Source organism: Leuresthes tenuis, unplaced genomic scaffold (assembly GCF_036924035.1).
Source record: "Leuresthes tenuis unplaced genomic scaffold, fLeuTen1.0.hap1 SCAF_5, whole genome shotgun sequence".
Taxonomy (NCBI): domain Eukaryota; kingdom Metazoa; phylum Chordata; class Actinopteri; order Atheriniformes; family Atherinopsidae; genus Leuresthes; species Leuresthes tenuis.
The window spans coordinates 17,215,205-17,237,201 of NW_027325359.1; the positions used below are offsets into that span (position 1 = coordinate 17,215,205).

The 21,997-nt window shown below is 41.6% G+C and overlaps 2 protein-coding genes across 2 annotated transcripts; one reads left to right on the forward strand and one right to left on the reverse strand.

The window, feature by feature from the left end:
• Positions 1–413: 413 nt before the first annotated feature.
• Positions 414–8,393, forward strand: oaz2a (ornithine decarboxylase antizyme 2a). Its single transcript, XM_072386309.1, is given in 6 exon segments — positions 414–611; positions 5,419–5,485; positions 5,487–5,567; positions 6,974–7,146; positions 7,574–7,659; positions 7,934–8,393. Coding segments are annotated over 6 exon segments (648 nt in total). The 5' UTR covers positions 414–501; the 3' UTR covers positions 8,065–8,393.
• Positions 8,394–12,082: 3,689 nt separating this feature from the next.
• Positions 12,083–17,108, reverse strand: psma4 (proteasome 20S subunit alpha 4). The gene is made up of 9 exons (XM_072386310.1): positions 17,063–17,108; positions 16,625–16,654; positions 16,040–16,082; positions 15,722–15,884; positions 15,431–15,508; positions 15,235–15,323; positions 14,530–14,660; positions 13,924–14,047; positions 12,083–12,321 (listed from the first exon to the last, which is right to left on the reverse strand). The coding sequence occupies exons 2-9, from the start codon at positions 16,625–16,627 to the stop codon at positions 12,167–12,169; spliced, it is 786 nt and encodes a 261-aa protein (XP_072242411.1). The 5' UTR covers positions 16,628–16,654; positions 17,063–17,108; the 3' UTR covers positions 12,083–12,166.
• Between the last annotated feature and the right edge of the window lie 4,889 nt (positions 17,109–21,997).

Below are 21,997 nucleotides of genomic sequence, written 5' to 3' on the forward strand. Positions count from 1 at the left end.
CCTGAAGCTAGAATAGTTCAAACTAACCTGTGAAATTTTTACCAAACTCAGTCTATATGAAAGCTATGGACGCTTTTGTCACCTTGGCAAAACGTTACGCCTGCAATAAAAACGAAAATGAAAGCAAACGACAACAAAAGGAAACAGGTGATTATTTTTTTCTAAAAAGGTCGGAAGTTACCCGTTAGTTGTTGGTTACACATGTTACAGTGCTGTCTAAAAAGAAAAAAAATTCACTCCAAAATAAAGTGAATAGCGTGATTGCACCTGTCGTTATGTGTGAGTTTGATCTGTTTTGTTGTGTAGTTTTTTTTTTTTTACTGGAGAAAAATAACCTGAGGTGGATTACCCATGATGCCTTGCTGCAGCTATAAAACCAGCAGCCGACTAGCGGAGAGCTGCAGAGCTGCTGTGTTTATGCGAGTCGCACAGGTCGTCCTTTCATGTAAACACTCGCGTTAGAGGCTTTAACTATCGTCAGGTTTTCGTGTCAACTTACGAATGCTGAACATATCTGTGGAGCTCCTGTTGAAAAGCAATAGTTTTAGTTGTCAAAAAGGATCTAAAGACCCGTGTTTCCTCGAAGCTATCATGCTGAACACAGAGGAAAGGTAGGGGGATGTTCGTATTTTTACAGAAACATTGAAAACAAACGTAAACACTTGTGGTTTTTTTTTTTGTTTTTTTTTGTTTGCTTTATTTTTCTTTTCTTTTCTCAGTCGGCCATGACAGCGCAGGGTGTTTTTATTTCTGAACCTAGTAGCTCGCGAAAAGGGGGAAACGGACTCGCGAAAAATCGAGAAACACGGTGGTTGAACTGGCAGAAGCGCTGTGCACGAACCAAACTGTAGCTCTTGGTTGTATGTTTGCAGATGGACATAACAATGCAAAACGGTTGTTAATTCCCCAGATATACACCTTTAAATTTACTAATCAGTCATTAGCAGAACTAACTGTAAGTCTAAATGAACTACAGCCATGTTTATAGGCAGATGTGGTGGTTAGCTAAACAACTGACGCTCTCTCGACCACAGTTTCCCTCTGCTTCTATAATTTTACTCCGGAACCTGCAAGCTGCTCTATGTTTCCCTGCTTTTAAAACTTAATCCGACCGTTTTTATCTCTGCCTGAATAACCTCGTTAACCTAACGACACAGCAGGTACAATTACAGGCTAATGCCAATTTAAAACAAATGGTTTAAGAGTAGAATGGCATTAGTGAGAGATGTAGTTTATTATTCGTTATTCTCACACATGGATGCCATGGAATTTTGGTTTGGATGCCTGACTCTGAAATAACTCCTGATATGACCTGACATATACCAAGATATTTAGATTTGACTGTGATTACCTAAAATCACTTGATCTGATAGTGTAGGTTGAGGCTGGGGTTTCTGCCTCTGTGCATACTGAGCATAGCCTTGTAGTACCTTTTACTGTGAGCATACACCAGGGTGTTGTGCTTTATTGCATCACCGTAGTCAGCCCAGTACGGGTCGGGTATTGGGTCATTTCTCTGGTGATTTGTCCTTTAATAAGTGATGCATGATTATTTTTCATTGAAGCATTTTCACGGTCGAGTTGCTCCGTGAATGTTCTCTTTGTCCACCACTGCACTCGGAGACAGAAAACCCTCTCTGGGTTTATCATCTGACCTGCAGTGGGTGAGGAGGGGGGGGGGTCCATCGGTGCTGTTAGCCACAGCAACAACGGCTGTGACCCCTTCAGCTGAAGGCAGAGACTGGCCTACATCAGTCTGGTTACATAACCCCGTCCCCTTCTGCGGGTTCACCTCTCAAGCATCAAAGGAATCTGTGTGTGGTAGTAGTGCGCGCGCGCGTGGGGGGCATTCACTCAGAAATGGCTGAATTATCCTGAGATACGATGGGGAAGCTAAGTGCCCCTTTAATTGACTGACAGACGGATCTCTTGAGTGGTTGCTGGGATCCACTTCCAGCTGCTTGGTGGAAGCACCGCGCTCGGCTTTCACGCTCCTGCTGGAGGTTTTGTTTTCTGAAGGCGTAAACTGACAAAGAAAGGGGAGAGTTTTGGGAGCAGTTGGGTCTTTAAATGATCGGTTGAGTTATGAAATGACTGAAATGCTGGACTATTTGACACCTCGGTTGTATGGATGCGTTGACTCCTCTCTTACGCTGTCAGCTCCTATCTTCCTTTGGGGTGTTGGTTGGACAGAACAAGACATTTGAAGACCTCGCTTTGGACAAAAGTTGTTATGCGACATTTTTTTGTTGTTGTTTTTGGTTGAGCAGCTGATTAATCACAGCTATCGCTCAAAGACATTTGGGCAGCATATCAAAATGAGTCTAAATAGACACGCACACTTCTCACCGCAGCCATACCAGAGCGCGCATGCACGGGCGAAGCTCGTGCAGAGTTCAGCTAATGCAGGTGTGACATTCCACAGCTTTTTAATTGGGTGGAACAATTCTGTAAAAGGCATCCTTTAAAGTTTAATGCGTCCAGGATTAAGTCAACCTTTCGAACAGTGTCCTTTTTAAGTAGTTTAACGCTATGTTCCGTGATACCTGTTGTCTTTAAGAAGATGTTCAGCTCTTCACGTTGTTTTTTTTTCTTTATTAACCCCTTTCAGAGCTTGTGTAACTGGCTTGGATGTGATCTGTTAACCTCTGTGTTCTGACCAGTCGTGCACAGCCATGTGGGTTCATGGGTCAGAGCCATGGATTTTAACAGGAATACATCCTTCCACACTCCTGTTTCAGAGCACGTGTTTCTTTCCTGTTTCTGTCTCAACATCTTTTCCATCACACTGTTCTGCTACACTTCCAGGGTTTGGAGAAGGTTTTTTTTTTCTTTTTTCGGTTTGTTTTAACTTATTTTTGAAAATAATTTACTTTCAGTAAAGTTTTTGGTTCCTTTTTTTTCTTTTGAGTCTCTTGAGTTATGTGATGTGCGCAGTCTGAGTTTGACGTGAGTATTTTTCCACGACTAAGGTGCTAATTACAGTGTGAACGGGTTTGCTGTGTCTTGGTGTTTTAGACGAGCTGTCAGAGAGCTTCCTGTTATGGTCGACTTCTGTGGATTTTGACTTTTGGCCAGGCTCTACCTCAGCAGCCCGTCCTAACTGGGCCATTCATCCACCTGAAACAATTCACCTGAATCGGATCTCATAACAACTCACTGCTCAGGAAGAGCAACCGGGCAGTGGGAAGCATTCATCCCTTTAAAAATCCCTCCCCCCTCCCAACACAACGGGACAATGACGCACTTGGCATCGCTGTGTCTCACTGAAACACACAGACGACTAAATCCTCACTGGCATATTAATACTGGCCGAGCTTGTGAATGCGCTTGGCCTCCACGCCGGTACAGTCTGTCTCACTCATCGACTTGAAGACATAACCCATATTCTGTTTTTAGGGTGACCTTCTGACTTATTGGGGAGGGTGGCAGCTAAAGGGCAGCTCTGCAGGAGGAGGGTGGAGAGGGTGTCTGAAATGTCAGAGGCTTGTTTTGCCTTTCAAAACAAGCTGGTATTTCCATCAAGGGCAGATGGGCGGGGGGGGGGGGGGGGGGTGGAGAAGTAGGTCTTAACATCTTGGCAAGCGCTCTTATTTATTCATCCATCTGCATCCTACCTGTTGTCCCAAGTCAGTCAATATCAGTTTAGTGTCTGTGAACTCAAACAAACTCTTGGCTCTCAGCAATGTTTTACTGGCACTGTGTCAACTTTTATATCGCACAGCATTTTAGAAGGGACCATTCTTTTGCTGTCCGAGACTGTTTTAGTGCTCATTTGCTGTACTTTAGTACAATTTTCGGATACTAAAATGTTTTCTATTACTTCACGTAAGCAAGATTAAAAAAAATTATTCCACTGCACTTGTATACGCTCAGATTACTCGCAAAATACCTACTATGATATCGGTGTAAACACTGGACACTAAACAATATTTAAAATGCTGTAACACAGCTCTGTTAGTGTTAGTATTTTGGTCAAATCTTAATGCACTTCTGGAGGATGTGAAGCAGTGGTGCACTAAAATAGCACGAATAAGAGACTGATGTAATGCATCAGTTCATATGTCATCTCTGCATTGCTAAGAACTAATTGGAGAGACGAGAGTGCCCGCTGCAACATGAACAGGCCGGGCATCGTTTGCTTTGTTTTCCACTGCTCGCTCTCTTGGCTTGTGCAGATCAGGTCGCCCAGGTAACTTGTCCGGTCGGCTGGGAAACCGCGGCACACCTCCTCCCCTCCACAGAAAACACAGGTGCATGTAGGTCGTGACTCGAAGACTGGCACTCGCTGACAAAACGGGTCAGTTCCCCTGTTGCGCTTAAAGACAATGGGGCAGTCGCAGGGGAAAGTTTCACCCGGGAGGTGGAGGACGTTTGTGCTGTTTAAAGGCCAAAGTTTGGCGAAACGAGGATCCCGCGTCCTTCTTTTTCCAGTCCTTCTGCTGTCCGACACCCTGTCTGAAACACAAAACGCCCAGGATGTGTTGCCAAAAGCCTCGCAAAGCTATTTACAGAGGTGTTTACGGATCATGTGCTTGTTTATGATAAATGCCTCCCACCACATGCACAACCCATTAGGAACTCTTTGAATGCAGTAATAAATCACAGGCTTAGATTCGGTCAGTGTGGCGGGCTCGTCATAATAAACAAACTGCCTCTGAGGGGGAGAGTCTGTGGATTCGAACTAACTCCAAGCAATCCTATGCTTGTTGGGTTTGTTCTGCTAACACATTAGAAGAGGAAATACTGAACTCTGAATAATCAAATTGAGGTTTGAGACTGTGTTACAGTCAAAGTGCAAATTCTTCTGATAAGAAACTTGTTTGACAGCTCCGGTTTGAAACAACACTGCATGTAGCACTACTGAAACTACAAAGGGGAGGAGTCTGCAGAGTTCTAACAAAGCGTTTTCACCTGCAATGTGACAAGCAGAGAGTTGACATCATCGCTGATGATCAGTGGCTCAGTTTCACTTCTGCTGCTTTTCTTGACAAGTCTTCAAAGCTCTGTTTGCACAAAAACGCCTGTCAAGAGACGGAGATGAAACGGAGGCTCCCGGCTGTTATATTCCAGCAGTCCTGTTGTAGGAAATTGGCCCAGTCGCATCGCTGCTGTGTGAGCGATTAAATGTAAGAAACACTGAATGCACGCAGACGTCTTTGGAAGCAGCTAACGAAACCAGGACATCGACGCAGGAAAGGTTGTTTTTGTAGAAAACTGAGAAGAACTTTGTCTAATTGTTAGTTTGACAGCTAATCCTCATTTCTCTGGCGTTGTCATTGCAGTGCGGCGTTTATTAGCGGTTGTTTTTTTTTTTTGTTTTTTTAGTGTTTGTGGGATTATTTGACTTTTGTTTTAAAATGGAGGGTAAGATTTGATGGAGAAAAATCTGAAAGTGGTTCATCTTTGTCCTTGCAGTTCCTGGTTAGCGGGGTCTTTGATGCCCAGCTCCATCCCTCAGGCTCCGGGGCCTCTGTGGTGCTCCTGATGCCCCTCACCCACAACTGAAGATCCCGGGTGGGCGAGGGACTGTCAGGGATCACTCTCATGGCGTGCTACTACACAAGGTAATAGAACTGTTTTGTATCCACGCAGCATTTCGACCAATAATGCCAAGTGCTACTTGAAGGCATTAACGGTGCGAGGTTACATGCTTTAATATGCACATATCGGGCTCATTGCTGCTGTAGTAAACACCAAAAACATTGTTTCAGCTGTTAGTGTGACATGAACACAGGTCACTCTTTCCCATTTAAAACTGGGGCTCATGAGGAAAAGCTTAAAACATGGCTAAAGTTTGGAGTGATTTAACCTGTGTAAATGTAATCCCTTTAAGCCAAATGCCCATTTTTAGTTTCTTCTTTTTTTTTAATAGTTACATTCACAGCACTGTGTACTGGAAGTGCAGCTCACAATACAACTGCAACAGGCTTCTAGATGTCAGCCAATCAAAAGAAGGCAGCTTTTTTTTTTTTTTTGGTGGGGGGGGCTCAGACTGCTTGTTCCAGACAGAAGATGAGCTCAGGTGCTGCTCTTGGCCTATAAAAGATGAACGTTTTCTTAACTGTGACTCAGTCAAAGCTACAGTTGTGGAATGTCAGAATAAAATGTACATGTAGACTTATTTGATATATTTATATAAATATAAAATAGATCAGGAACTTGGCACAGTTTCCTTTTTTTTTTTTTTTTTTTAAAAAAGGATAAAGTGTGCACGTGCGGTTCTGATATGCTGTAAGCACCTCAGGTAGTAATTGTGCTGAGTGCTTCATCCCTCGGGGACTTTTTTCTGACTGCACAAAACACGAGCGCTAATGAGTCGTACCCTTATTTTGCAAAGTCACTTTTAAAAGCTAAAACTAAAATTAATCTGCCTCTTTCTCATCCATTTTGGATTTCATGCTTGAATACTTTCATTCACCTGCTTTCCTTTGGGCGCGCTCAGATTTATTTCATTTAAATCCATTTAAACCGTGTGTGCACGCTTGTCAGGTTGTCCCCCAGACATGTGACTGACAGGCTCGGGGGGGCGGATTAGAGATCTGGGATCAGACGGATCAGTCATAACTGTCATCAACATCCTCATCTGTCCTCAGTGAGCTCTTAAGCAGATTTCGGTCACAGCTCTGAACGAGACAGTTTTTTTGGGGGTTTTTTTTTTTTTTTTTTTTTGCTCTTATGTGAAAGTTGGTCGTCACACATTTTTCTGACACATCTGAGTGTCGATGACTAAGACTGCATCACATCTGGTGACGCTACAGCTGCCCAAAAAACACATTTCTGCTTTTAAAATAATTATATAATAATAATAATTTATGCTTTGAAATTAAAATCGGTTTATGGAGAAAGCAAAGTTGTCTGTTACAGCGTAGAGCGCCGACTTAATGTTGATTTGGCTTCTTTGTGCACGTAAATCTGGTTTGAGAAACCTCCTTACCCTGAATCTGTTGTTCCCCTCGCTGTGTGGCTGCAGGATGACAAGTTAACAGTGACACAGGCTACTCCAGCGAGTGGGAACCCCTCTCTCCTCCGCTTCCACTACCAGCTGAGTGAACGCCGCTCGGCCTCCTGGGATACAGCTCTATCGGAGGACAGCCTCTTCCTGGAGATTCCAGCAGGTCCACTGGTGGAAGGAAGTAAAGAGGGGTACGTTCAAGAGGATGTTTCCATTAAAACACAGAAAATGCTGCATCTAGTGTGTGTGTGTTGAGCAGACAGTATGTTGTAATCCATTTTTCCTCTAGACTGGAGCAGTTTAGTCGATGAGCTTCTTTTATTTTGAAGGCTGTTGATCACGGTCTTTCAAAGCTAGAAGTGCTTAGACGAATGAATTGCTGCTGATAACTTGGCATTTTTTCCTTTGGCTTTTTATTTTTGCTGTAATCGCTCCCCGGACAGAGTAACCTTCCCTGCTGCAGGCCCACTGCCAGCTTTGCAGCTGCCACTGCATTATTATGTAAAGTTTCAGCGCTTATGTAAAAAGAAGTGGGGGGGGGGGTGGGGCGTTTGTGCGTCATCACCACTCCTCTTTCCCTCGGTCGCTGACTTGCTTGTCTCCCCGTGTCGTCCTCAGGCTAACCGCCCTGCTCGAATTCGCAGAGGAGAAGCTCAAAGTTAACTTCGTCTTCCTGTGGTTCCATAAAAGCAGAGAAGATCGATGTAAGGACTGCTGCTTTAAAATTCTGCTTTTTTTTTTTTTTCTTTCTTTTTTTTGAGGCAGCAGGGTTTGCTTCTGCTAGCCATTAATACTTAATGTAAAGATGCAGAGATGGTTTCAGAGTGTAAGAGAGTCCAGATCTCTGTTTACTGAGAGGAGGGGTGGAATAGACCCCGAGTTTGAATTTTCTGCGCTAGTTTTGGGCTTTTTTTTTTCGGCCCACATATGAAGGTTTTCCTGCTGACCTGCATCTCTTTCTCTCTCCCACCCCCCCAGTGTCCATCATCAAGACGTTCCACTACATGGGCTTCGAGATGGTGAAGCCGGGTAACCCAATGGTACCAGCCCGGCCTGATCTGGCCTTCATGGTTTACTCTCTGGACAACAGCAGCTCGGATGAAGAGTGACTACCACCGACTCCTGACACCTCCCACCCTCACCCCACCCACACAATCACACCCTCTCTTTCCTTTTTTTTTTCTTCTCTTTTTTCTCTCATTCTTCTTCCTGAACCAAACCTGCCTTGATTTTTACCCTCTGACGACAACAACCCTCCACCTCGAATATCGCCCATCGCTGATGGCTGCGTTGCCCTGTTTCATACAGACTTCAGATTACTCCGACGCCAATGCCTCCACCCCCACCTCCCCCTCCTGAAGACAACAAGAGATTGGAAAAGCAGGGAGCGGTGTAATTTGAACTATGTCATGTGTGATTTGGCCTTTTTTTTTTTTTTTTTTTTTCACCCCCGCTTCCTCTTTTGAGCACATGATTTGTCTGTGTTGTCGTTAACAACACAAACAACTGCTGGACATTCAGGAGACGGTGGCGTTTTACATTAAACTTCAGCATATCTCCTCTGACAGCTTCTACCTTTTCTTTTTTTTTTTTTTTATATATAAGAGACTTTGGTTTGTCTTTGAGTGCTGTATACCACACAAGCTATGTCGTTAGGGGTGTAAGTAGGGAATAAAATATAGTTGCATTATGATATAGATCGGCGAAAGCCAGATCTGCTACTCATGACCTTTTTTTCTTTTCTTTTTTTTTTTTTTTAAACGTTTCTCTACTGTTCCCTCTGCAAACCTGTTCAGGCATCATTCCAGCACACATCACTCACTCTGTAACCATAAGCTGAATAATTGTAGGATGGTTTTTAAAAAGGAAAAAAAAAAGTTACTTTTACTTTGTGTTCAGATGTCCATTTAATGATAGAATCTGTTTGAGCTTCTCGAGTATTTCATTGAAGTCACCCAGCTGGGCATCCTCGGTTTTCTGTTAAAAGCGTAACAGGATATATCTGATAGTGTGGCACACAGAAACGAAACTTAAAACGAGCACAGGCCTGTTTCTGTTTTGTTTTTTTTCTGCCCATCTTCGATGAGGCAATTAGTGGCAGAACCTGAGAAATGTATTGTGTGACGGCTGCGTGACTTGAGATGTATTAAAGATACGGGAGAAGTGAAAACCGAGGCAAGTCGAGCCTTTTTCAGCTGTGTGGAGACATCCTCAGTACAATCCTGCACCAGTTAAAAGCTTCGTTGAAATTGGGGTGGGTGGGACAGGGTCGCTTTTGTGCCTAAAGAGGAGAGTGCAATGTTTGTTTTGTCTTTTTTTTTTTTTTTTTGTTGGTTACTCTCGAGTCTTATTGAATGTCAGTTTTCACCCATGCAGATTCAGACCTGTGCTGTGTTGCACCCTTTTGGGTTCAAACAGGAGCACCTCAGGTGAATACCATATATGCAAGTAGAGTTAAAATCCAGAAGAAATCCTGTATAGTTTTTTTTTGTTTGTTTTATTTGTTTTCTAGATTTTAGTTCTCTAAACAAACCGCCAAAGAATCCCGTCTGTCTGCCGTCGATTCAAATGATCTTACTTACAAAATCCAGCTAATCTTAACCTGACATGGTATGTAAAGCAATATTAACCGACATTCCCCATGCGCTCCGTACTTATTCTAACACCTGACTCAGAAATATTAGTCTGTCCCATGTTGGGGTTTTCCTACTGCATGTGTTCCGATCATACCAGTCTTCATTGCTACTGATTGAGCCCTGATTGTAAGCTGTTAGGAAATATCAATTTCTGGCGTTTTTCAGAGGTATATTTTTATCTGAATATTTCTCTTCTGTTTGTTGTGATATTGTAGGGACTTATTGTTTGTTCGCAGTGGTTTAGTTGGCAACTATTCGGTGACAATCCACACTTGTATACAGATTATTATTTTTTTTTTTTTGTCTTTTCGGGGAGGGCGGGTCAATAAATGTTGTTAAATAAAAGTGTCTTCTGTGTTTTTCCTTTTTTTTTTTTTTTTTTTTAAACTTAAAAAAATTAAAAAATCTCGTGAAACTGAAGCAGTTGCTCTGCTTCAGCCGACTGATGACTCATGTTCTAATCCCCAGACGCTGCTCGCCATAAGTGGCAGCGAGCTTCCAAGTCTGTTGATGTGAGGATCTATTTTCAGTGCCTGGGCCAGAACACACTCAGCTGCTCTGTCAGGCTCTTGGAAACAGCAGCAACCTTTTGTCTCCTGAAGGTGAAAAGCTGTTCGGGCCTGAATTCAGAGCTTTGAGCTGCGAATGTCGACGTCTTGGTAAAAAATTTAAGGAAACAAACACATTTCTAAAAATACCTTTACTTGTTGGTTAAATCCCCTTCTGACATGACTTGTAAAATCTTTCCTTTCTACTGTAGAATTGAAGCAAAAGAAGAACTTTGAACATGTTTAGAAAAGTCCCCGTCAATGCTGATATTCAGCTGCTATGTGAACTGCTGCTTAAAAAGACACATGTATGGTGCTTCATGTCTGCCTGCAAGCCCCCTGCTGCTGGAGCATCATATATTTTTACCAGCCCCATCCCCCGCTATCAGCATCATGTCACAGCAGCACATTGAAGCTGTGCCACTAATCCCCTGAACCAAAAACAAGAAGCTGTTAGGAGCCTCCTGGCCTTAATCTTATGGTCACTTTACATAAACTCACCTTTAGATGGGAGCTGATCAGCGGTTACGGCATCAGCTGCACTTAACTGGCCAGCATTTCTCAGAAACTGCCTCTGCGCACGTCCTCCTGTCTCACTTTCCAACATCCGGTTTGTGGACTTAAAACCAGCACGTCAGCAGCTAATCCGCTCTGAAGATGCTAAAACTGCTGCAGATCAAATGTTCTCAAATGTTCTCCTCTTCTACTCTGTTCGGTGACCTGGCAGACAACTGCTGAGTGAATCTGTCTGTTTACTGGCTGCTCAGTCTCTGGTGTTTACACAGTATGATCTTCAGCTGAAGGTGGGGTTCTCATTGTGGAGCTGGATGTTTCAGGTTCATCACAATGCCACATTTAGCATATTTTCCAATAGAAAATAAAGATTGCAGCTGCAATCCTGACTAATGCAATGATCAAGAATGCCACTGAGCTTGAAAGTCAAAGCTTTCAGTATTAACATCCATCCCCAGTTAAAGAGAAACGCAAAGATTGAGTAATTTATGTCTTGCATAAGTATGCATTACACAATTCATACAAAATATGCTGAGACCATCTGTCTTATTCTAGATTACATTATGTCTAATCCAATGTTGAAAATTTAAATCCACATGAATCATATAAGAGTGAAATGACTTAAAACCCTCAAAGTGGACTAAAAATACTCCAGTTTTTATGTAGCTGCATTTGTGCGAATGTCTGAAGGCCGTTCTATACCTTCACAGTGGTATCGCTTTTTCAAAAAGCTAACAATGCATAGGCTCCTGAGATGAGGGAAGATGGGGCACCAAAACCTAAGAGCGAAGAAGCACAAGTGAAAACCGCAGACGACAGCTGTCGCTCGACAGTCATTATTTATTCAATGCTTAGTCTCACACCACCACAAAGCGGCTCTTTGTCCACATCAGAGCAAAGCTAAAGGACCAACAACAGCACCGACACAACCAAGAGCAGGCCGCAGCTCAGACTGTTCCTTACCTTTAGAAAACTGCCCCCAAATGGTTAGAAAACTGTAAAATGTAGACGTTTAGACCTTTAAGTCCATCATCATCGACTCGGCCAAAGATTGCTTTTCAAGAGACATGTTGACAGAAGCGCAAGAAGCCACAAGATGAACCATTTTGTCAGCTCAAGAATAATAAATAAAAAAAAAAGATTTTGGGTTTACATTGTGCGAGTGTTCTTATTTTGGGAAATGATGTAGAATTCCATAGTCGAGTTAGTTGAATTACAACTTTTTGGGGGGGGGGGTATTATTTGAGTTTTATTTTTCCATTTGGAGAAAGGAAATTCTTTGTTCACAATGGCCACTGAATGCAGCACGAAATCTGGTAAGATGGGTTCAAATTTGTGGTGTAACAAGTCTCAAAAGATTCCAGCAACCTCATAAGGTAAAAACCAACCAAGTAGATAAATAACTTGACATTAGCTCTCATCGGTTTGGTTTTATTTGAAAGAAACGACACATGCAAACATACACACTCGCAACCTCACATTCGTACTTCTCCAAAAAGCGCTGCCAGGCACCACTACTTGTCCTTCTCTTTCTGCTCCTTCTCTTTCTTGTCTTTCTCGGCTTTGGCCTCCTCGGCCTCGTGCTTCTTGATCAGCTCCTCCACCTCCTTCAGCTTCAGCACCTTGATGCAGGTCTTGCCGTTCTCGCGGGTCAGGGTGGCGATCTCCACTGACGCAGCAAACAAGCACAGAAAAACAAACGGGTTAATACATAAAAAACAGCTTTGAAACTAAAAGTTTTAATACATTCTTTAACAGACAGTGTCACATGTGCTCTATATTCTTCAGGGAGACACGGCGTCTCCAGCTTGCAGCGAGTGTTTTGAAAGCGTAAATGGCGATGGCTTGAGGACACACACACTCAGACAGCTGACCTGCCCACAATCCATGTGTAAACACTGAGCACCTGACTTCATATGAAAACAGGAGGAACAGGTACGTGTCACCTGGTGTTTACCTCACTGTTGTCTGTACACAATAGGCTAAACCAAATGACACCATGATCTGGTCCTAGTCTTGTTCATGAGGAACAGGAGTCTGGTGGTTTGTTCCAAATCACTTTCGTATTATGCCATCAATCCTAATAATCTAAACATACTGACAGGCCCTCCAGAGTTAAATCAATAACATCAGCCCCCAATGGAAGACCTGACTGCTTAAGGTGGATACATCAAGATGACTCAGTTGTCTCCAAAGTATACAGAAACGCCTCCAAAGTACATTGTTGACCCAGTTTGGTATCTTCGTGGCAACAGAATAAGCTCCAGGGAGAAAAGTGATGTTAATTCAGAGTTACGCTTCAGCCCACCTGATGGATGCGAGTTTGACATTTCCTTTTAGCACTCGTTTGTTTACCAAAGAAGAAAGACATCAGCAATGAGCCCAGAGAAGCAACTGTTGCCGACCCATCCACCTGGGAAGGGTTATAAGGTCATTTCCAAACTGTTTGGAGTCGATCATTCTACAACGAGGAAGATTATTTATAGGTGGAAAAACATTCACGGCAGCTGTCAATCTTCCCAGGAGTGGATGTCGCAGCAAGTTCTCCCCAAAGTCAGACTGTGTTCATGACAGCTCATGGCAGTAGAATTAGAAAAAGACTGAACAAGTGTGACTTGTTTGATAGGGTTGCAGGTGAAAGCCTCCTCTAAAAAGAACATGGCAGCACAGCTTAGGTTTGCAAAGCTGCATCTGAACAAACCACAAGACTTCTGGAACAATGTCCTTTGGACAGATGAGACCAAAGTGGAGATGTTTGATCATAATTCACATCAGCAAGTTTGGTGGAAACCAAACACAGCATATCAGCACAAACACCTCATACCAACTCTAAAGCACGGCGGTGGTGGGCTGATGATCTGGGCTTGCTTTGCAGCCACAGGACCTGGACAGTCATGAACTTGTCTACAAACCAAAGCATTCTGGAGCCAAATGTGAGGCAGACAGCTAATTTCAAAGACCTGGTAAAGACCAGATCATGTTTTACTTTTCTTATTACAATGTTCACATAAACCGTTTGAATCAAAAGAGGATTCGTGTCTTTCTCCGTCACTTGGATTTATCCTCGGATGTTTCGGTGTTCATTGAATCTTTCTTTCTCCCACTTGTGCAGTCGCAATGTTAATTCATTTTGATGTTTGATCCGGCTTTTGAAAACAAAATCTCCCAGCGGCACTGACAGTTTAAAAGCTGTTAGTGTGATACCGAGTTTACTGTGGGAAATCAAATGCTCGAAAACGCCAGAGATCTGGGAATTTTAGAATCCAACTACCTTTCTCTGCAGACAGCTTGCTGACATCCATCGTTTTATTGAGAACTTTAATGGCGAGGGCGAGGGCAGAGGACAGGCTCATCTCTCCCTCCTTGAAGTCCTGCTTCAGCATCGACACGGCAGCCTACAGGTGGGCAGAGAAAGCCATTGTAAACATAAAAAGCTTCCAGCCACTTCCAGTTACACATAAACCTCACCTGTCCTCACTGGTTCACTATCTGTCCATCAAAACTCCAACAAGCTCACTGTGAGTAGTTCAAGGCTAACACTGTCAGGCCCTCATTTAAAAACAAAATGTACTTATGTTACTGTCAAAACTTCAAAAATGTGCACGCACTGGTCCGAGGAGGTTCAGTTACCCACAATGCTTTGTGTGCAACATTGTGAAAAATCAACCATGAACTGAGAGTCACAAATTCAGCTGCTCCGAGAGTCAGCACTGAGGCCACAGCTTGTGTCTTCAGAGCTCCTGTGGAGCTGCGCCCTCTGGTGTCACAGTCTGGAATAGCTGTTTTGTCACATTCTGGAACACATCTCTCATGTTTAAGCAAAGTTAATCCACCTATTACGTACACTTGCCACACGGGCCCTTTCCTCAAGACTTACAGCACTGTTGTTTCCGATGCAGGTGGCCTTCCAGCCTCCGTAGTTCCCACTGGGATCACTCTGGTAGAGCTGGAAGCCGTAGTGTTTATCCCAACCCATGTAGAGCAGCGACACTCCAAACGGACGCTTTCCTATGAGAGCAAACACACACAAACTCAATTGGGACACTCAACACTTCTCCCTGTTTCCCTTCCTTAAGAAGGGCTTCTTGACAGTCCATGGAGACCATTTCTGACGAGGCTTCTGTGAATAGTAGATGAACAGATGGATCAACTGGAGGTCCAGATACATGTCTCAGGTTCTGTGCCAGGTCTTTGCTGGATTTAAAAAAAAAAATTATTTCTTAAGGACATCACTTTCAGATACAGTTAGTCTTCTGTATATAGTTCCTTTTGACCTCCACTTGTCTCCACTTTAAATGTTTTTTTTTTTTTTTTTGTTTGAGGACATACTGCACATCATGCTGCTATAAGCCCAAATTGTTTGTTAAAAGGTATTTGAGAATCACCTTGTTGGTGCAAAAACAATATTTTATAGCAGTCGAACTAGACAAGTTAGTCACAAAGTGCCTGAAGACACAATTCTTTGCAATGTTGTCTGTTCTGTGTAGACACAACACTGGGTCATCCATTGAGATAAGTGCATTGAATGCTTCACAGATATGAGACGTGTCTAAAAGCAGAGCAGGGTGGTGGTGATCCGTACCTCCAAACTGGGTGTAGGCTTGTTTGATGTCGCACAGCGCTGTGACCAGCTGCTCGCAGGGGATTGGCTCCTGGTACTGCAGCAGGTACCTGCAAAAGGAAACACAGCCTGCCAAATCCATATTCATATTCTGGCCCCATTGGAGACACAAAGGTGATCATGACCCTCACTAATAAGACTTAGCGCTTGAGCTCACCTCTGAGCTATGAGCCTCAGCTCATTGGTCAGTACGTTGGCATCTGATGTGATTCCTGCCACACTGCACGCCATGTCTCTGTGTGGTAATGGACAGGTGTGTTATCATTGCAATCACAGGGTACTGCAGCTCTTTTAGAAATATAGATTGCTCTACATTATTCATCAGTAAATCTGACACTGTAAACACTATGGAAATGTAGCTACCGTTTAAGAACAGTGCGTCACATTTAAAGCATTCCACAGAATATAGCAAACAATTGACACTTAAGTGAAAGTTTGAGGGACTCACTCATTCAGCTTGTAGATTTTCTCAGAGAAAAACACCTCATCCAGCAGCTTGTGGATATTCCTCCTCTCTGCAGCCAGCAGCACGCCATCATTGGCTAAAATTCCCAGGCAGGTGCCTGCGTGACCGATGGCTTCCATGGCGTACTCGACCTGGTACAGGCGTCCTGCAAGCGGCACAAAGAACTGTGAGGATGAGGACGCACGGACAACGCCAGAAAAAACAAAAACATTCACGCCTTAGGTTTAAATGTGTGAGTTATACAGGTTTGTTCTTTATTCTGAAGAAGAAGAAAAGACAACATTGCTGACAAGTTTTTACCTTCAGGGGAGAAGATGGTCGTTCGTGAATCATACCGTCGAGACTGTTAGGAAAAGAAAGGACAAAAAATAAATCCTCTTGTATATAATAGACCTGTGATGATTTCTCGCTTTGAAAATCCCCAATTGTTGTTAGCATCGATCTCTATCAGCTCTAGACACTCCTTAGTGGCAGTAGAGTGCTGATAAGCTTACCAACAGATGATTAAAATCTTATTGTGTTAATAAATGGATGTTTGGTGGAAACTGTCGCGCAAAATAACACCACTGCCTTATAGCATGTTGGCACTTCTTACAATCTTCATCAGAATAACAAAGAGGGGTTGAGTGCTGCTCAGTAGAATCACTGAAGCTACTGTGGAGGATTCATTTCCCCCCTGTAACTGTATATAAGTTTATTTTGAGACATCCAAATAGCCTCAGGTGTGCGCAGCTGAAAGACTGTTTTCAAGCAAAAGGCCAGATGCTGTCATGAGACCAGAGGGAGCTGCTCAGGGACGTTTCAGCCTGTTGACGGGCTGGAGGGATGCTATGTTTGTGTCACACTGTGAAGTACAAGAGAAACGAGCAAGTCGAGCTTACTCACCATTTTTAAGACTTTAGTCAAACCCTGGTGCTGTGGACGACAAAAATGAAAGTTTATTTGACTGCTTTTATGAAGACAGTGAGGTTTTCTGGAGCTCAGCAGCTAACAGCAGCTGACATACTGAAAGTGAAAAACTATGACTCGCTAGCTAAGCAGTACCAAACACACAGTGGTACAAAAACACCTAATTTAACCATACAATTTTTGTGTTTTAAAGAGATCAATTGTTAGCTTTTGATCAACTGCTGCTGGCAGTTAGCTGACTCTTTGAAGAAATGGAGATGAGTCAACAGAATATTTCCAACAGCTGCGTTTGATAGTTTCGCTAACAGCGCGTGCTTTTGGAATTCTACTATAAACTGGCCAAGAAATAACACACACAAAATAATTCAATAAAACAATAAAATAAAATTCATTTAGAAATATTTAAGTTCTTACCAATGGGAGAGCTCTCTGTGAGGCGCGTACTGATGGCGTCACGCGTTTTGACAACTTTTACGTGCGCCGATTTAACGATATTGTGCTGCATTTGGTGACAACGGGAAATTCGGCAATTCTGATACTCTAGACAAGAGCTTTATATCCATTTTGCCTGGGGCCATCTTCACCTCTAACATTTCTTAATTTACAGGGCCTTCTCGTTTATCCATAAAATAAATAATACATATACTAATAAATTCAAATACACGTAAGCTTAAATTAGTTTAAAGGTTACATAGAATTGTGACAAAAGGGGATTGTTTTTATTTATCCACAACATAGAGTGTGTATCGCGCCTTATTTGTTTACTTGGCCCTGTCTACATTGACAAATAAAAACTGGGACTTTTTCACTATCAATATTTAGTGGTGAGATGCTCAGAAAATATATACTTTTTATGACACACTCAATAAAGTCAAATAGGCCATCTGATTTTTCAAATTACTGAAGTATTAAAAATAACATTAATCATAAGGAAAGTAATCAGTCAACCCAATGCTTCAAAACTTTTCAGAATGAAATTGATCATTTGCGTAAAATAAATAAATACATACACAAATGAATAAATACAGCAACAGCTACATCCTTCATAAAGATTTTTCAAGGCAGTGCACCTGTTTTGTAAGGCTGACATGAAAGATGCAATACTATTAAATTCACTATTCAATTCTTTAATCTTACTTTAACTACAATTTTCATTAGAATATATATATATATATTACAGTTTTAAAGAAAGTTTAATGTTTAACATGGCTATTCTCTCCAGAATGCCTCCTTTTTCCAACACCTTTACCATTCTGGACTTATTTGCACCACTATATCTGTTCTTTTCTACTCTGTCATTTAGATAGACTTAAGTTGAATTAGTGCTAAATGTACAGACCAGGATGTATTGCTACAGTGCTGTTTCCTCACTTGTATGCTGCTTTGGATAAAAACGCCTGCTGAATGAGTAAATGTAAATGTTTTCTGTCACAGATGTGATCGCGCACACAACCTTCTCTAATAGACTATGGAACGATTGTTCCATAGTCAAATTTGACCAGGGCCGTACACAGGGCACCCTGGAAATTTCGTTATTTAAATCTGGCCATTTTCCGAGTTTTAAAGGAACAAAAACATGACTTTTAGGTTTATTTGTTTTGTTTGTTATCAGAGAACATCAGCCTCATCCTAAATGATTTGCAAATGAGTGACAATGTAAAACTGGAGAATGAATTTCATGGATTAGGAATAAAAAGGAATGAACTGTCCTGGGACAGAAGGATAAATGCTTCATATTTCCTTCAGGTTTTAAAATAGATACCCAAGCCCTATTAGACTATCATGTTGATGATAGTGCCTAATCTGTTCACTCTTGTTAAGGAAAGCCAGCCTTTGAACACATTTCTATTATAATCTTACACAATACTTCAATTATCATGCATTATACTTTTAAAACATATACAGTTATAATAGTCTCTTCCTTTAATAGTGATTCTCTCTCTCTTCACTGCTCCTCTTCTTGCTGCTTGCCCCAAAGATGAGCTTGGTTTGGCTCAGCCTTTTCCTCCCTGTCCTGTTTTCCCTTTAGTGACGAATATAAAAAAAACTGGACTATCTCACTCACCTGCACCTTAATGCTAACGTCAATAATATTGTTAATATTGTAAATTTTTTATACTTTTATTTTAATATGCTACACTCAACACTTTTACTGAAGCATTTTTCTTATTTTGTGTGAAATTATTGTGCTAAGGTTTTTTTTTTTTTTAATTCGACATATTTATATTTAAATTCTTATCCTTAATTCTTGATAGCAGGTAAAAAGAAAATTTCACTGCACATTGTACTATGTATGATTATGTATGTGACAAATAAAACTCTTGAATTTTGACACAGTCAAATACTAAACTTATAGAAATTAAAACATTACGCCATTTCAACATCATGTATTCAGATATGTCAGAAATCTTAAAAAACCTTGAGGGCAGTGCAGAGCTTTTGAAATTTGAGGTAAAAATGAGGCATTCCGAGGTTTTTTGAAGGACCATTATGAAGTAACACTCATGAAGTAAGGGCAAGTTACCACAGAAAAGCATTTATTATTTTGAAAATTAACCGGGTGTTTTATTTTGTTTCAGCGCACGACTTCCTGTCCCGCACATCTGCACTGTGCAGTATTGCTGCGTTGTGCTCCGGCAGAAATATACAACAGGTGCAGCATCCAACATTGAGAAATCAATACTGCATAAACGTTTAATTTTCAATCGCAAAATGTATGTTGACTCAACTCAATTTCCAACACTCAAATGGTGTTGGAAATTGATTGATGACCGGTACTGACGGAGTTAACCAAAATTAAACTTTTGTCAGGAACGGTGGAAGGTAGGACCCAGACGCAGTTCTTTCATTTCAAGAAGGGTTTATTTAAAAAACAGGGAGCAAGGCAAAACAGAGGGAGCGGCAGAGCCGCATTAAAAAAAAAAAAGGCTTAAACTGTGAATTAAATAGTAAACAAAACTATGAAAAACGAGACAAGACTAGGAATAACTATGAACAAATAAAGGAACAAGACTATGAATAAATACTATGAGGCAGGAAACCAGCCTTAACTTTCAGTGGTACAACATGAAGGGTTGGTGAGGATTCTGCAATGAGTGAAAGGAAACCAGGAGACTAAATGCTGTGGAGGGAGTGATTAGTGAATGACGTGCAGCTGATGACAATGAAGCAGGTGACATGAGTGAAACTAGGTGGCAGGGGAAAAACATGGCAAGAACATAACCTGAAAACTGGAAGAAACTGAAAACAAGGCTATTAAAACATAAACTGTGACAGAAAAAAACATAAACTGTGACAACTTTGATTCATGTTTCCTTGCTATCCGAGTTGTACGCTGGGCTGCAATAAAAATATCTCCACATTAAAATGCATTTTTTTCCCTCGCAGTTATCTACCACTTAAACTGCTCTCCATCTACATTTTATCTTGATGTGCTCCTCTTCCAGTGACAGGTGTGACTGACTGACTCAATAACGGTAACAACATCAACGTCCGACTTGTGTGTGGTAGTTACCATAGCGACGGTGCATGTTGTTGATGATGCGCAGCACGTATGTCCAAACTGAGCCACTGTTTTATTAAACATTCGTGCTACTTTGGCTTTTCAAATATAAAATCACCACAATTTAAGCAACAACAACAACATCAACAACAAAAAAATACTCGGTGTCCTCTATGGTAGTTACGGCCTTGAATCTGACCCATCTTATATTCTTACAAAATGAAAAATGGCACAAGAATAAACTATTTTCACCTGAAGAATTTGTCAAATTAAATAAAAATGTTTAGGTCTCTCATACGATATTCGAGCCAATATGAAAGAGAAAAAAACAATCAGAGAACTCGACCACACACTCACACATCCACATACAGTCTGCTCCTATTTCCCATGCATTTGACCTTCTGTATTCCAAGAATCTGTTTAAATGAAAACAGATCGTTTTATACACCTGCTCCTGTAAACTGATGAAGGCACAGAACAGATAAATAGCTCTTAATTGTAGCGTGTAAGTCATTTACAGTCCTCCACCAGCAGTAAGAGTAAAAGGGACACAATGAGCTGTTGTCAGCAGACAGTGAGACAGGCTGTGAAGGGAAGGATAATTATATGAGGATCATGTAGAAACAAATTCTGGTGATGATCGGGAATTTGACTCAGAGCATGCATCAAAAGGAACAACACAACTGCAAAAGTTCCACAGCACACAAACAACAGCTGCTAACACTGGGAGGATGAATACGGGGTCCCACACGATTGGCTGTGATGGACATTCAGGATGTCATTGTGTGACCTGCTGATTCCTGACCCAGTCCAATAAAAAACATCCGGCATAGACCAGCCTTTAAGGGAGATGTGTTTTGGGGAATAATCTTGGGGGAGTAAAAGTCTGTGGGCTGCTGAGACAGAGGGAGTGATTTCTGGAGCTGCACTGTCTCTGGAGTGTCTCACATATTTTCCGGGATTATGAGCTTCTTCACTCCCAAAAATGCGATACTCATGTCTCTGTGCTTCTACTGATGTTCACTGCTTGTTGTTCTCCTGCTTTTATTTTTGTTCATGTGTTTGGTATGTGCCACCAATGCTGGGATTGTCACAGTCAAACTGTCAAAATACAATTAAATGTGGCTTGGACGTAAATACTTTTGGGTTTAACTCTCCAAAACAGCCAAGCTTTCACCGCTGTGTGCAGTACACATTTTTACCACCAGGGGGTCACCTTGCCTTTAATGTGAAAATCTTATTTTAAACCTTCTATTTACAGTTTGCATCATCCAGTGTGAAAATAAATGTTCTCTGAGATTAAAAAACAAAACAAAACTGAATTTACTTAAACATAAAGAAGAGGGATGATTTAATGTCCCTCTCTGTGTGTGTGGGGTGCCTTTTAATTCCTTAAACTCTGTATTTATTTCAATTCAGAACAACTGGTTTTTGGTACGAGTCTCTTTAAAACTAAATTTCATTGAAAGTCAAACTCGTCCCTGAGATTTTGACAAACAATGACACACAACCAGCTCTGTAGTCATTTAAGTCCACAAGCTTTTTTTTTTTTTTACAAATTCCACTTAATCATGGCTTCAAATTTTCAAAAACTATGTATCTCTCTTCTTACCTTTCTGAAACAGCCCAAACTACACAAACTCCATGTGATCCAGGGATCACAAGCTCAGATCAATAGAACAAGCGACTAAATAGACCTCGAGATTAGTGTTTCTTTGTTAAAAGTAAACTACATTTACTTACTTACTTTTTTTTGGTATTTCATTTCATTTGACATTTTCCCCGAGCTGTACACATAGGCTCACTAAAGTCTTACAGGTTTCCTTGAGATAAAACAATCACAGTGT

Excerpts from the sequence above, each read along its gene's own strand:
- psma4 (XM_072386310.1), bottom strand. Across the intron at positions 15,885-16,039 it reads GACCATCTTCTCCCCTGAAG|GACGCCTGTACCAGGTCGAG; the intron begins GTAAAAACTTGT and ends TGCCGCTTGCAG. Across the intron at positions 14,048-14,529 it reads GCATCGGAAACAACAGTGCT|GCTGCCGTGTCGATGCTGAA; the intron begins GTAAGTCTTGAG and ends GCCCACCTGTAG.